General features: G+C 46.3%; 2 protein-coding genes across 4 annotated transcripts in view; one reads left to right on the top strand and one right to left on the bottom strand.

Annotated features, from left to right (window-relative positions):
- Positions 1-1,563: 1,563 nt before the first annotated feature.
- Positions 1,564-4,114, bottom strand: UQCC5 (ubiquinol-cytochrome c reductase complex assembly factor 5). Of its 2 annotated transcripts, none has more exons than XM_087744582.1 (3): positions 3,961-4,114; positions 3,452-3,630; positions 1,564-1,931 (listed from the first exon to the last, which is right to left on the bottom strand). In XM_087744582.1, the coding sequence occupies exons 2-3, from the start codon at positions 3,600-3,602 to the stop codon at positions 1,864-1,866; spliced, it is 219 nt and encodes a 72-aa protein (XP_087600708.1). In that variant the 5' UTR covers positions 3,603-3,630; positions 3,961-4,114; the 3' UTR covers positions 1,564-1,863. The 2 variants fall into 2 exon arrangements, with proteins under 2 accessions (XP_087600708.1, XP_087600709.1); XM_087744583.1 differs by having other exon boundaries at positions 3,452-3,621; positions 3,961-4,113.
- A 158-nt stretch (positions 4,115-4,272) lies between these two features.
- Positions 4,273-14,454, top strand: part of NT5DC2 (5'-nucleotidase domain containing 2) — a 28,668-nt gene continuing 18,486 nt past the window's right edge. Inside the window, exons 1-3 of one of the 2 annotated variants that reach the window (XM_009460597.2) lie at positions 4,273-4,697; positions 12,387-12,571; positions 13,375-13,449. In XM_009460597.2, coding sequence (XP_009458872.2) covers positions 4,415-4,697; positions 12,387-12,571; positions 13,375-13,449 — 543 coding nt within the window. In that variant the 5' untranslated portion in view covers positions 4,273-4,414. Of the gene's footprint in view, positions 4,698-4,987; positions 5,010-12,386; positions 12,572-13,374; positions 13,450-14,454 lie in introns of those variants that run through there. The other variant, XM_087744570.1, reaches the window with a different exon arrangement.

Genomic DNA, 14,454 nt, shown 5'->3' with positions numbered 1-14,454 from the left:
GACACAGAATTCCCTGACACCAGACTTCTTGTGAGTGACTGCAGCCTGTCTCACTTTCTGTTTACCTAGCTGGAGACACCCTAAGATATCTTCCAGAGATGCCTGATGCTCTTGGCTGCAAATGGGAAACAGTGCTGCAAAATAAGCAAGAGCTCTGAAGTGAAAAATTGGACCTTGACTCACTGATGTCTGCGAAACACTCTGCTGCTATTATAGGAGCGCTTAAGGGAAGCCATAGGAAGTTTTCACACCAGGCTCCCAAGTACGGAGACGTAACTAGGGCACAGGGCTTGTGCTTAAAAAAAAACAAAGCTATTGAAAAACTGATTTGTTCTATGGAAACCAAGCACAAGAGAGTTCCAGAAGGCTCAAGAAGTAAAGGCAGATGGGGCTAAAGCTCAGCAATTTTCAAAATCTGGCTTTTTATCAATGCTTTATTCTTTAATGTATTGCTACAGCCAGCATTTACTTCAGTGCAATGATCTGTGACTGCAAAAAGAAGCTTGTGCATGAGTTTTTGAACTTGGGCTCTACCTTGGAACCAAAGTAAAAATCTAGGTTCTTATTACTTCTGAAATAGAGATTTTCCCCCAAGTAATTCATTTGCTGTCCAGTCAAAATATGCAGCAGCACGGTCACATCTTTAATTCTCTGTCAGTTTTTTATCTCCTGAAAACACAAGTAGCACTAGTCCTCCAGATCAAGTCCTTGGAAGACACAACACAAAGCACAGCAGTTACCCTCTGCTTGCAAGTTGAGTACCTGCACCATAACATCTTAAAAACAGCCATTGTCTCTTCAGTCAATGAAAATGTACTTCTGTGGAAAAAGGCTGTTAGGAGTTAGCACAGGAATGCATGTGAGTATATGAACTCCCTCAGGTTTGTTTTTAGGCTGATCTTAACAATTGGCTTCTTTGTGGAACCCTCAGCATATACACATACCATCAGAAATAAAACAATTGCATTAATGTACAATCCTCACTGATAATACTGCACCGGTCACTCTAATGCATAGTCACTGACATGCTCCCACACACCTGAGAGCTAGTGTCACTGCGTTAGGGAGTAAAAGCTGTCAAGGATATAGCAGTTAGCTCTGTTTTCCTTCGGGGAGACAGGAGTCCTGCAAACAGCGTTCAGGTTTGCTAGGACTGCTGTTGCACATTCCTCTGAACTTGGGCCTGTTACCAGGTAACCGCATCAGACTCCCCCCGCCCCCCCCCCCCAAGCCCTCAGCTCAATTCATTGTTAGAGTAGCAATAATGGGTATTACAGCACTTGTAGGCAGTGGAGCCTGAATGCACGGGTGACTTTCCAAACAGTGTGGGCTGAGTAAACACGGAGCACTAAAGACTGTCCTCTTTTTATCTAGTTAAAATCATGCCACATTGGAAAGAAAACAAATCAGATGCCAGAGCAGTTTCTATCAGTACAAAGGAAACCAACTAAAAATTACTATTTCCATTGTGCTGAGATATTATGTATGCAATATGTAACATTTCTTTCCCCTCCGTCTTGTCACAGTGGTGTTTCATCAAGCAAAGAAAAGCACTAGCCAGACTCTGTTCACTCACCTTAGTTTATTTAAAAGTACTGAACAAACATTAAATAAGTGGCAGAGGCCTAAACACAATGAACTTTCAGCTATTAATATTTTGTATTTAAGCCAAATACAAAGATATGAAGTAGATGGAAGTAGAATAAAACTGCCAAAACCATCTGAGAGTGTATTACACAAACTTGTGGATTACAGTTCATCTTGCAGAGACAAAAATCTTCCCCTACCATCAACGTGGCAGTAATGCTTCTTTGGTATGAATACAGTTGAAGCGTTCGGGACCTTCCCCTTGAAACATTTCAGCTAAAATTCATTTTTTTCCATCCTTGCCTCATACTGTCTTTCAGATCGTTTCCTACGGTAAACATCATCTGCCAGAAAAAGATTTTTTTTATATTAGTGTTTTCCAAGTGCAAGACAGTATTAAATGTATGAAGCCTGTCATCTCTTTTTAAACTTTTCTATCCAGTTTTCTCTTGCAGACACTGACTGACAAGCAACTGAAAATTCAAGTCAACGCAAATCCTTATTACCACTTCAAAATAGCTCATGTTCTCTCTCCCATTCAGGCTAAAGTTCTTCCCATCAGCCCTGCTAAAATGTTTTCATAGGAAAACTAAGTTTCCAGTGCGATACAGTCACTTCTTGTCTACTTTCCCATGACAGTAATTAAAAATACAAATGCCCAAACTAGCTAAAGCCAAAGGGAAATTAAATTATAGGCACAAAGTCAATGCCTGAGGACTGCCAGCATGGCTTCAGTATTTTAGCTGTGTGGTGTTTTTTGTTTTTTTTTAAATAAACAAAACACAGGAATATACCCACCTTCATAGTCTTCCTGGTCGTTCTTCTTGCCTCCCCTCACCCTGATTACCCCTAAATATCCATCACCAAATAATATCTCCCACTGACCAAAAAAAAGGTTATCGGTCTTGCACATTGTAACTTTGCATGGATTATGGAGCAGTAATAACTGCACAATTACTATTACTGTAGTATAGTATCATTTAGGGATAGCATATTTTTTTTCAGGAAAATAAGGCTCAGGCTGAAATATAACAGCTGCTACACAGATATTGTGCCTTAGTTTCTAACCTGACTTTATTACTACACAGGTATGCCTCAAATATTAAACTGAAAAGCCACAACAAACCCAAGCTTCAGGAAATGAGCAAAGAAGCAATTTTGTTTGCAGTGAGCTTGTCAGCTATGGAAATTGTATCAAGCTGTTTTATTCTGCAGGAGACTTAACTAGATTTCCTATGAAAATGAGAATATTCTCATATAACGTACGCTAGAGCTGATCCCTTTTCTGAAGTACACAAAAATTTCTAGCAAGGTTTCTTAAAGGGAAGAACGCCACATGAAAACTAAATGCTTTAGCTCCTAGAAACTAAGTACCATTAGCTAAGTTCCCATGACTCATCTTCATACTTCGTTTTCAATTTAAAAAGTCACATTTCAGATGAACCCGCACCTACGCTTACATTCTGGCAACCCTGGTGAGTCTTTTTCAATGTAAACCCCCCTAATTTAGTATTCTAAACACGGGGGTTCTTTGTTTCTGCCCAGTGTCTTCTGCTAGGGAGGCAAAACGTGGAGTGTCACATCCTGCACTAGAGAGGGAAGCGGGTGACCTGCTGATTGCAGTCCTCCCGGTGAGGACCCACCATCCGCCCCTGCCAACTGCTGGCTGTGGCCGAGGGAAGGGCCGCCGTTGCGCTCACCGCCCGCAGGTGCTGTGGCACACGGTACCGGCTCCGAGCGGGGGCCGCTCCGGGGCCGCGGGGCGGGCGGGGGTGCTGGGGGGGCCGCGGTGACTCAGCAGGGCCCGCGCCTCCTCCTGCCGCCCCCCGCCGGGCCCAGCCGCGGCGGCGCGGCCCTCACTTACAGAAGGTCTCCTTGCCAATGCGGACGTTAATCATGAACCACTCCATCGCTCCCCCGAGGAGGAAGAAGAAGGGCAGGAACCTGTACACGCCGAAGCGCTGCTTCCCGGGCACCAGCTGCAAGAGGCGCTTCACCCTCTTGCTCACCAGCATGACCGGGCGGGAACGGCGCCTGCGGCAGCTCACGTACGAGGAAGAGAACGGGGAGGCGTGTGAGAGGTGGAGCGGGACGGACAACGGCCCCCAGCGCCCCGCGGTCAAACCGCTGCGGGGGAGCCCCAGGCGCGGGGCCGCAGCCGCCCGCCCTCCCCGTTACGCTGGCGGGGGGGGTGAGAAGCGGGGGGGGGGGTGAGAAGCGGGCCGCCCGGCCCGGCCTCGCCCCCCGCGGCCATGGCGGCCCCTCAGCCCCCCCCGCCTCCGCCACCGCCGCCCCCTCCTCCCCGGCCCAGCGGGGGCGCGCAGCCAATCAGCGCAGCGCCTGGTACGCGACCCCGCGCCGCGCGCCCCTCACCTCCAGCGCGGGCTCCCAGCCCCGCAAGCAGCCGAACGGAAGGACGTGGTCCCCACCCACGTGACCCCGCCCGCGGCGGCTCGCCTCGCCTGATTGGCCGGGGCGGACGAGGGGTGGGGAGGGGGCGGGGCTGCCGTGATGGACCACCGCCCCCCCCGGCCCCCCCGCTGCCCCCCGCCTGAGGGGCCGGAGCGCGGCGAGCGGAGCTCGCCCGGCCCCCGCCGCGCTCAGCCCTTCTCCGCGGGCGGCCGCTGAGCGCCGTCCCCCCGGCCCTCTCTCTCGTCGAGGCGGGGCGGGGCGCGGCCCGGCCCCCTCGCACCGGGCGGCGGGGATTGGCGGCCCGGCGGGTGCCGCCGCGGGCCGGGGCCGGGGCGGCGGGGAGCGGAGCGCAGGGGAGCGGAGGCAGCCCCGGCCGTGCGCGGGCTGCCCTGAGGCTGCAGCGTCCGGCGGGACCATGGCGGCGCTGGGCATGGCGGCGCTGAGGAGGGGTTGCGGCGCGGCCCCTCGGCTCCTCGCCGTGGCCGTCTCCTGCCAGAGCTGCCGCCCCAAAGCCAGCCAGTGCCCGGGGGACGGCGGCCACGGGCAGCCCAGGGACCACCACCCGGCGGCCCCCGGCAGAGCCCGGCGCGGCGCCGAGCCCGGCCCCGCCGCGGGCAGCCAGCCCCTCCCCGCCGAGGGAGCCGACACCAAGACCTATTTGTGGGCCAGGTACCACGAGATGAAAAAGCTGGTCTACGGTAAGGGCCGCCTCCGGGCGCTGGGACTGCCACGTCCTGCCGGGCTTCGGCTTTTTCCTTTTTTTTTTCTCCCTTTTTTTCTCTCCTTACATCTTGGTGCCTTTCCCTGCGCTGCAGAACTGAGGTTGTGCCCATTGCTTTGCAGCTACCGGGGATAGAAGCCTTCTCCCTGGCAATGCCATCTGCACGCCTCCATCGCCCGGGGCCCTCTGGGACGGTTTTATTTCTATTGAAATCTGGCCCTGGTCTTCCTCTCCCCATCCTGGGCTTCCCTCTGTGAATATCCCTCGGCTGGTCTCAGAGACATGCAGAGTATGTGGGGTTCTTCGCAACTGGCCCCCCCAACATGGATGTTGTCATGGCGAATGGTCTAAATGAAGGGCTTCTTGCATTTTTCTCTAATTTGCCATTGGTTGGCATACGGAAAGGTGGTTAGACTAGGACAAATAGACAGTCGTGTTGACTGATGTGGTGAGGAGTCCAGGGTCCAACTTGTAACTCGCCATTGGCACGAGGGTGAGCATGGACAAGACTGATGCTGCAGCTGCTAGGATGTCTTCTGATCCTGAGCTCAGCTTGTGTTACAGGTGCAAAACACCTTTTACTCATGTATGCGTGCGTGCGTGTTTTTGCTCCTCTGACCAAGAAGTTACCTGACTCCGTCGGGTACATTGATATCTTGCTAAGCGAGGAGAAAACTCACGCCACTCGCCAAATCTGTCCATGCATAAAACAGGATTGTGGTCTCTTTGGCAGCAGCAGATCTCCACTGTATTAAACTGTCCTGAAAATGTGAAAGAATAGCTTTCATGGCATAAGGGCAGGGCACTTCTTCCTGCTGGTTTCTTGATTCTTGGAATGCTGAAGGTAAGCACTGTAGAGAGCTAGGAATCGTGACTTTGTGTCTGCTGTTAAATAGCTCTCCATTAGCTTTTGTTTATCTAAGGGTTTGGAGGCAGCCAGCCACAGGCATCTGGAAGAACGGTCTTGCTGTTCTGAGATTGGCAAGTTCTGTCATTCCTTCCTCCCTCACCTTCCACTAGACGAGATTTAACATAAAATCTGAAGTCCTTTATGATGCACAGATGTAAGGGAATTGGCCGCTGATCTGTTGGGTGCTCAGCCTGCTGCATTCCAGCTTTTGCAGGATGTGAACTCCTTTGCCTGAGCGCTGAAGGCAGTACAGGGTGCTGACAGAGGCTGGTAGCTTTGTGTTAAGTCCCTGCTCCAAGACTGAGTTGTGGTTTTAGCCCCACTACTTGAAAGAAATTCCAACTTGTAAGGCTTGTAATGGTGTTTGGACCTTAATATCCTCAGCGGCATTTTTTTCTTTTTTATAATGGTATTGAAACCGTAAATGAAGATATGTTAACAGGCTGTGTCATGGTGTCTTGGGAAAATGCTCACTTTACTCTGTGACAGATTGTGAAGCTTTTATTCACATAGTTACACTCTGTTGGGATGCAAGAGATAGTCGTTACTGGAGATGGAGAACTAATCAGCAGGACTAAATGCAAAATTAAGTTAGGTGAAGTAGCCCACGTGTTTCAGGGCAGACTTTTTACAAACCTTCAGGTAACTATTAGACATGTTAAATAAGAAGGCCCTTGTTTGTTTAAAGAACAGCTCCCCAAACCAAAATTTCAAGACTGTGCTGTTATTCAAGTCTCGTCAAGAAGACGCATAAACAAAGTTGGTTCAAGTTAGTTTTAATTGTTGCTTTGACAACTAAACTGAGTTGTGCAAAATGTGGCATCAGTCTGTTCCTTTGTTCTTGATTTCTAACTCTGATGTAAAAGTGAATGTCTGTGGTTGGATTATGGATTTGAAAACAATGTCACGTCTCAATACTCATCAGCATTCAGTTTGAGCAGACTCCTGTGGTGCCACCTTCACCCTCCTTATCTGAAACTCCACCTTTCTGGAGTCCTTTGTCCTATATTGTCAGTTATTGCTATTGGTTTTGGAGAGACGTCTCTGCCAGGAGAATTGATTATGTGTTTTCAATCCAGCTCTTCCTTAGGACCTGATTTGTGGAGCAATGTTGCATTTTTGCATAGAGGGGATTCCAGTGATAAATGCTGACTGAGTTGGACAGGGTGGGATGTGTAGGATGAGAGTTTGTGTGCAGTAAAGCTCAGTGGTGGTACTGGCTTGGTGGCCAGAGCCCAGGCACCAGAAGTTCTCAGCTTTGTAGAAACACATCTGTGTTCTGCCAGGCTTGAGTGTGGTGATACAAACAACATTTCATTACCTGTAAGAATTTGAGGCCGCTACTTCCAGTTCATGTGGGTGTTTTTTCCTCTACCAAAAGGAAAAGTGTAACTGCATTTGTCAGAGGGGTGGTGTTGAGCAAGACTTGCTGTATTTTGGTTTGCTGGCATCTGAAGTGTCAAGGAAGGCTAATATGCTCTCTTAGTAAGCAGTGTCTGAAGTCCTGCAGTCTTGGAAACATCCAGTCCTGAAACTCGATGGGACTGGCGAGCAAGTGAGGATTTAGCTGTAAATAAGTGCGTATGTTTTTCCCTAGATCTTTCAAACTTGTAAATGTAGCTACAAAAAATCAGCTTTCCTAAGGAACCATTAAAATAACTGTTAACTTCTTGACTCTGCATGACAAGCTTGAGCGTGGTTAAATGTGATAACTACTGGGAATGGAGACAAGTTTGCGGATAACAAGAACTTGGTTAGTCATTGATAACCCTGAGGATGTAGCTCAGAAGTAGTCCTTGCTCTTTTTAGTTTGTGTGGATTAAGAGATCCCTTGCATCTAAATAATGCAAGATGCAGTCAGCAACATGTGCCCATCGCCTTTGGAAACGGGAGAGAAGGCGACACCCCTGTGTGATCATTGCATTGGTGATTATGGTGTGGTGGTTTTTGCAATCCAGCACATTCTGATTCTGCTTCTGTTGCTAATCTCAAGCAGGCACAAAGATTTAAGGGCCTCACTCTTTGCCAAACCAGGAAGCGAGTCTAGTGCTATGATAACAAATGCCCTGTGAATCTCTTCGGGAGCGTGCACGTTTCATGAGTTGCGGCATCTACAGATGGAGCTGGGATGGCAAATGACAATTAGCAGCCAGAACTGGAAGTGTGACCAGTTATGTTAACTTCCAAATTCTGCTTTCCTAAATATAAAGTTTTTTTTTCTGGTAAAGAACTTTTATACCAGCATTTGTCTAGTGCCTCTGTGTATATAAAAAATGTTGTTTTGGAACAAAATGGTATTTTTTAATATTGCTTTTGGTTTGTGTAGATTTCATTGGCGAGAAATCCCAAAATATTTAGGCATAATGGCATAAATTCAAGATGATGCTCCAGAATAATTTTAAGCACTCTTTTAACATGGTTCCTCTGTCATTTAATGCTCTTTAAGTAATATTTCCCTCTCCCTACCATCTTGTTAGAGGCATCTACTTCGGCTGGTTAGAGTGCTTTGCAGGAATTGCTGTGAAATGGTACAAAACAACACTTCAAAAGGATAAAGAGGTACTTGGAAGGGAGGAAAAACTCACAGTTTGTCTTTAGAAAGCAAGGCAGTGTGAGCAAAGGCAACTTTTTGATTCATGAGGAACGTGGAGGACGGTGGCCATCTGCTTTTCAGTATCGCCCTTTTCCTCGTTAGTCTCACAAAGAAGTTAGTACAGATGTCTGCTGTGTTGGACCTCTGGGAGTACAAAGGGTGTGAGAGATGGGTGTGAGCTGCCTTTTTAATGTGTTGTTCTTCACTAACGTGCTGGATCTGAGGCTGAGAGAAAAGGAGCATTTCTTGCGTGATGCCGTTGGTACCCCCAACGGGAGCTCAGAAGAGCACGGGACGTGCTTGGCACCTCCTGACCGGTGTGTTTTTCACATCAGAAGGGACCATATGGCGTCTTGGCGTCTCTAACCGTTGCTCACAGTTAATTACCTGCTTTTGTTTCCATCTCTGCTGTCATGTTGGGGATTGAGTGTTATTGATTTCTGACAATGTGGGCTATTGCCTGGGAAGAGGCACTTGTGCTGTCATGAAGATACTCCAATTTAAGCAGCTCTTCAGGGCCTCATAGTAGTAAAATGAAGGAGGTGATATGTGTTTACCTTGCATTTACACCCAGATGTAAAAAATGCATGAGATCAAACACGCTTTCTTGTGGTCTGCCTTTGTTTCTGAGTTTCATCATGTACCATGGATATGCAGACACTTCCCTTAAAACTGTCAGAGTTGCAAACCGGAGCAAATTGTGCAAGTATGCAGATTCCAGGGGTTTGTATCTTTTGCAAGAGCTGTTTTTTTCTCCGCTGTCCTCAAATGTACGCACACCGTTTTTCCCTTAGATCATACTTCCTGGGTGAAGTGCTGAGTAGACAGTGAGTAATTGTGATATTGTCTCCCTTTCCAGTTAGGATGCAGATGGAAAGAGTAGTTGGGATTATCATTCTTTTGAAATAACCAAAACTGGTTTTCATTTTTTTTTTTTTCTTGCTGTAATTTATCATATCTGTCCAGCAGTCTGTTTTGGTGTTTTGGCACAGGAAAAGCAAAAGGTCTTGTTCTTGAAAAATGGCATCTTCATGGGCTTCTGGAGGGTGTAATCTGTTTTGACTCAGCAATTGCCATGCAAACTGAGGCAAAGATCCCTGGCACATTACGTGCTGAATGTCAGCAAAGCAGCAGCGCCCAAGTCTGCAGCCCAGGACTTAATTAAGCACTCAATTTGTAACCACCCAGGTGATTATCTTTAAAAAAAAAAAAAAACAAACATGACACAAAAAAGCAAACCAACCAACCAACCAAAACCCCAAACTTCTTGAAAGTTTCACTGATAAGCTAGGCATGTTTGGATTCTCACATTGAAACAAATCTTCCACCTGCTCCCAGCTTCTGTCTCTTCCCTGATGTAGTTTGAACCTGCGGAGGGACTGTGTGAGCATGAAGAGGAGCCTGACACCGACTGCTCTATTGAGGAGGATGCTTTAAATGGACATTTACACTGAGCCAAACGTGCAGCATGAGTCTCTGGACTGAAACCCAGAGCTTTTTCCTTCTCTCTAGGAGATCAGTGACTTTGACACAATTTAAGATGGAGGATGACGGTGTGGAAAGGGCAAGTTGTCATCAAGCTGCTGCAAGTTTTGTTTGGTGACGACAATGTGATAGGAAACACAACAAGTAGATGTGCGGTGCTCCAGGAAGCGTGCGTAGGAAACACATTATGTGTGAGGCAACGGTGATAAAGCATTTTGGCTAGCATATCCATCTTCTTCAGCCCTTATGAGGTAGAGAGAACATGCTGTGTAAGTTAGTGACAAAATGTCTGAGTGGGGTAAAATGAGCTGGGCATGAGGCTGTCAGAGGACAGGAGAGAGGCTCTGTATGTTCAAGGCTGGCAGGGAGGAGTATGACCTCATCCAGCAGGTCTAAACATACTTCATAAATCATAGCGTGTAGCACAGTTACTGCTTATGCTTCTGATCACAGATAAGACTCGCTTCATGCGCGTGGTGAATCTCTGACTACCCTTTACTTGTTACAAAATCGTATCGCTCCCTTACCTTTTCCTGATTGCATTTTTGCAAAAGTTGTGGCTGGCGTATGTTGTTGAATTTAGATGGGTCTCATGTCTTCTGTGAAAGGAGAGATGGGCTTCAGGCAATGGTATTTTGTGCTGCTCTCAGACTATCAAAAATGCGTTATTGTAAACCTGTTAGCAAATAGTGAATGTTGGAAGAGCTTGCTGCTACTGTATCCCTACAGAGTGGTCAAGTGGGGTGCATTTGTCATAAAAAAAAAAAAAAAAAAGTGCTTTCATTAGGAGAGGAAAGCACTGCATATTTGCACTGTGATGTGATTAGGGTTGTGTCATTTTCCTTGTGAGGAAGAAAAATAACACCCTGCAAATCCCAGTGTATGCTTAGAAAAAGATCTTCCCACAAGTTATCTGGAGGTGAGGACAGGAAGTGGAGCTCTGTTTGTTTATGGTGCAGCGAGCATTTATGATGAGAGGATGAAAGTTGTGATCATCTGAATCCCATTTACATTTCCCATCTTTTAAAATCCCAGTGGAAAGTACGCTGATTGCATCCACCCCCTTCAGCCTCTTCCAGGAACGTTGCCACCAGCAGAGTCACTGAAAGAGGGCTCTTGTTCTTGCTGTGTAGCCAGTAAGTGAGCCCTCCTACCTTAAAATGCTGCTTTCTTTTCTAGTAATTCCTCTCTAGTTGATCTGGTGAAATGCATCTGAAGGCCAAGGGAAAGTGAGTTAGGAGAGAGGGATGGGTATGTTTTGTAATGTGTCTCTCCCCTGAAAAATAAATATTATGATACATCTGAATCCTCTGTTTCTTTGGTCACCTCTTTGGATTAGTGCTTGCAAATGTACTTTGGGCTTTTACCTACATTCTGTAATCATTCCAGACAAAGTCTTTATTGGGAATGGCTGGTATCTCTTTCTAATAATATTTCTTTTGTTCTAGATTCAGATGAAACTTGGTTTTATAGCAAGGAAGCACTAAAGAACCGGCACAGGTGTTCTTGCTAAAACCCAAAAGTTAAGGTAGGAAGGGAAAAAAAATCCTACCTGCTGATGCTGTGTAGGATCTGGAAAATGTCTGCACTTTTCCTATTACTCAAAGAGAAAATTACCAGTCTTTGAGGGGGGAGGAAATGTCTCCTTCCCCTCTCTGTCCCCCAGTGTGGATGTGACTAGGCAACCTACTACAGGGAACTATTTTTATTGCTCTTTCTCGTCTTGCAAGGGACAGCTCTCATGGAGCGGGAAGCCTGGGGAGGGTCTGTTCCTGTCTCTCCCATTGTAGTGCAGCTAAAGCTCTCTGCTCTCTAGACTGGCTCTGAAAAAGGATATACAGGTAGTTCAGCTTCTATGTCACTTAACCCCCATTTTCCCAGTGGTCTGGGGAGCAAAGTGTTATTCGCAAGCATCTTGAACGGTAACCCTGTTTTGAAGCGACAAACCACACGCAAGGACTGAGCTGTTTATCAGAAGAAAGCAGAGAACTTGTTGCTATCAGTATTACGTGCTCCAAGAGCGTAGCTTAATGTGGGGTTTTTTACATTTTGTTGGTGTTTGTACAAAACCTTGCTTTACCCTGCCCATTAATAATAATAATACAAAAAAAGCCCTAATAGTACCTGCAGGATTGCTCTGTGAAGTCTGGCTGCTTCTGTGAGAAACAAAAAATGCAAAAAGTCAAACCTCAAAATTTCTAATTTGAAGTAATCTAGATTTCTCAAAGAGGAGAGTTAGCCTGTTTGTCTTGCTCAAGTTTTAAGTGAGGGGCGCATGTTTTTCTGGTGATACATTGCAGCTACTTTTCACATTGGCGAGCCTGCTGAAAATGCAGCTGCTGTGAGCTAGAAATTTGACACTTGAAAATCTCAGGTCTGCTTTGCTTCATGTAGGCCAGAGACCCGAGGATGTTGTTTTGCGGCTTCCTGACACAAAAGGTCAGTCTTACTGTGAAAGGGGTTAGCACCACCACTAGACACAGCCAGAGGTTTCACAGTGTGCTTTTTCACGGGAAGGATTATTTGAGTGGGTTAACGGCAGCAGTCTTCGACAGCAGCACTGTGCTCCTCTTCTGCTCCTGTGAGGTACTTCCAGCTGCTGTCAGGTCCAGAACAAAAAGCTGAAATTTCAGTGATCCTCTCATTTTCTCTAACCTCTCCCCTTTCTCTTCTCTTAGATCTCCTTCCACCAGGAGTCTGCAATCTCCTCAATCCGGCCGCTATCTATGCTAACAACGAGATCAGCCTGGGAGATGTTGAGATATATGGCTTTGACTACGATTACACATTAGCACAGTATTCTAATTTACTACACTCTATGATTTTCAACACAGCCAGAGACATCCTGATAGAACAATTCAAGGTAATGATGTGCTAAGAATTTGCACGCAATTAAGCTTTCTGCTGTGTTTGCGACACCCCAGACATCCTTGCAAAATGCTGCATTGTGCCCATATGTCAATTACTTGTTTTATTGAGATAAATTTCACGTTTCACAATCTTTGATTGCAGAAAGTTTTGTCTGTATGTGGAATTAATTTCCTTTGAGATAATTCATGATGCTCTACATTCCTGAGGTTTTATAAATATGGAGCAGGAACCTTAGTCTAGAAAGGTCTGGTCTGCTTTACTTAACTATGGAAATAATGCCTACACAATTGTTAGTTCGAGGTACACATGGTGGATAAACATGAGCCATGGGCCAACACTGAAACTGTATAGGACTTGACATGTGCAAGTCAATGTGGATGATGCTGTATAACATGTCCGATAATGGACACCATGTTTGCAATAGGTGACTAGTTGTGCATTTTCTTCTCGTCATGCTTTTCTTTTTAGAGGGGCTCTGCAGTGCCATTGCTTTGCCAAATACATGCATTGAATGGAGCTTACTAGAAGCGTCCTCACTGCCTGAGTGAATCTGTTACGTTTTCGCTAGTGTCCCTAACTAGGGAGAGACTAGTTTTGGGGGTCCTGATCCTTTATGTCTTTCTCCATTCATCCTCTTTCTTTGTTAAAAGGGCAAAATGAAGTGCACCTGCTCCTTGGTCAGTTTATGCCTGGGGGTGAGACAACTAGTAGGACTAAGCCAGCTCAACAGGTGAAATAATTTTGTTGATAACCCAGTGTGTATGCCTCTAATGATGTTGCTGTCTGTCTTCCCAGTACCCAGAAGGGCTTGGGAAGTATGACTACATTCCAGGGTTTGCCATACGTGGACTTCACTATGATGTACAAAAGGTAAGCTGTACAAAGTTCAGTCTCCTGGGCTTTGTCTTCCATTGCGTTGTGCTTTTAGTGGAAATACTTTCTGTCATTGCTTACAATAACATCAACCACCAAACTATCAGTCTAATACATAGTCCAGGTGGCTGTGCTTTTCATTGGGTGGGTTCTTCTTGTTTATAAACCTTCCAAGGGAAAGATGTCTTTTGTGTTTGCGTAGCCTCTAGCAGAATGGGACATTCTAGCAAAGACCTCTGGTAAACAGCCTTGCCAATTTAAAAGTCAGTTAATTCCACAAGCTAATTAATAGAAAACTCAGCTTGTTTGTGTGATCATTTCTGTCTTTCAGGAAATTTAAACAACAAACCTCAATCCTGCATCTACAAGTACTTGCCAGGACCAGAGGCATTATGTCTTACTCTAATAATAGAAATGACTTGTCAGGAGAATGCTTTAGGAAGTCTTCCCCACCCCCCACCCCGAATAATAGGACCGCTTGGAAAAAGATCCAAGCTACTTGAGATGCATGCTTCTTAGAAGCACAGACAAGCAAAGTGCAAGCATTAGCTTTAACCCTTTTCAGTACTTTGGACGGATTCCCTGAAAGCCTGATGCCCAGTGATGTAATGCTGGCTGCTGCAGCCAGGCAGTCAGGCGGGAGCACAGCAGAGAAAGTTGCTTCGCTGTAGTAGCTTTTCTTACGTTGAGCTTTGAGCAAATTCAGGGAAGGAGGCAGTACAGGCTGGAATGTGCTGTTCTCCAGCAGTGGGGAAAAAAAGAATGAAGAAAAAACTATATAGAGTTTTCCCATGTCTCTTGTCCTAACTGAGGTGACAGCATGGCAGCAGGCCGCTCATGCCTCTGACTTTACAAAGTAAGAAGTAGATCTGTGAGAAACTGAAGTTTCTTTCTCTGTTTAAATCTCTGGCTGATATAGCAGAGCAACACAGAGGCAACTAGCCTAGCCAAGCAAAGTGCCCTTTGAGTGAGTAGAAGGTGAGAACTCTCTCTTCTCAGGAT

This window comes from Nipponia nippon, unplaced genomic scaffold (assembly GCF_047370975.1).
Source record: "Nipponia nippon isolate SJK-2023a ecotype South Korea unplaced genomic scaffold, ASM4737097v1 scaffold_9, whole genome shotgun sequence".
Taxonomy (NCBI): domain Eukaryota; kingdom Metazoa; phylum Chordata; class Aves; order Pelecaniformes; family Threskiornithidae; genus Nipponia; species Nipponia nippon.
This window is presented reverse-complemented; position numbering and strand designations above follow the sequence as displayed.

Bases quoted from the DNA above. Each gene is read 5' to 3' on its own strand.
- UQCC5 (XM_087744582.1), bottom strand. From the start codon at position 3,602: ATGCTGGTGAGCAAGAGGGTGAAGCGCCTCTTGCAGCTGGTGCCCGGG. The intron at 1,932-3,451 runs GTAAGTGAGGGC...TTTTTCTGGCAG, and splicing joins CATTGGCAAGGAGACCTTCT to ATGATGTTTACCGTAGGAAA.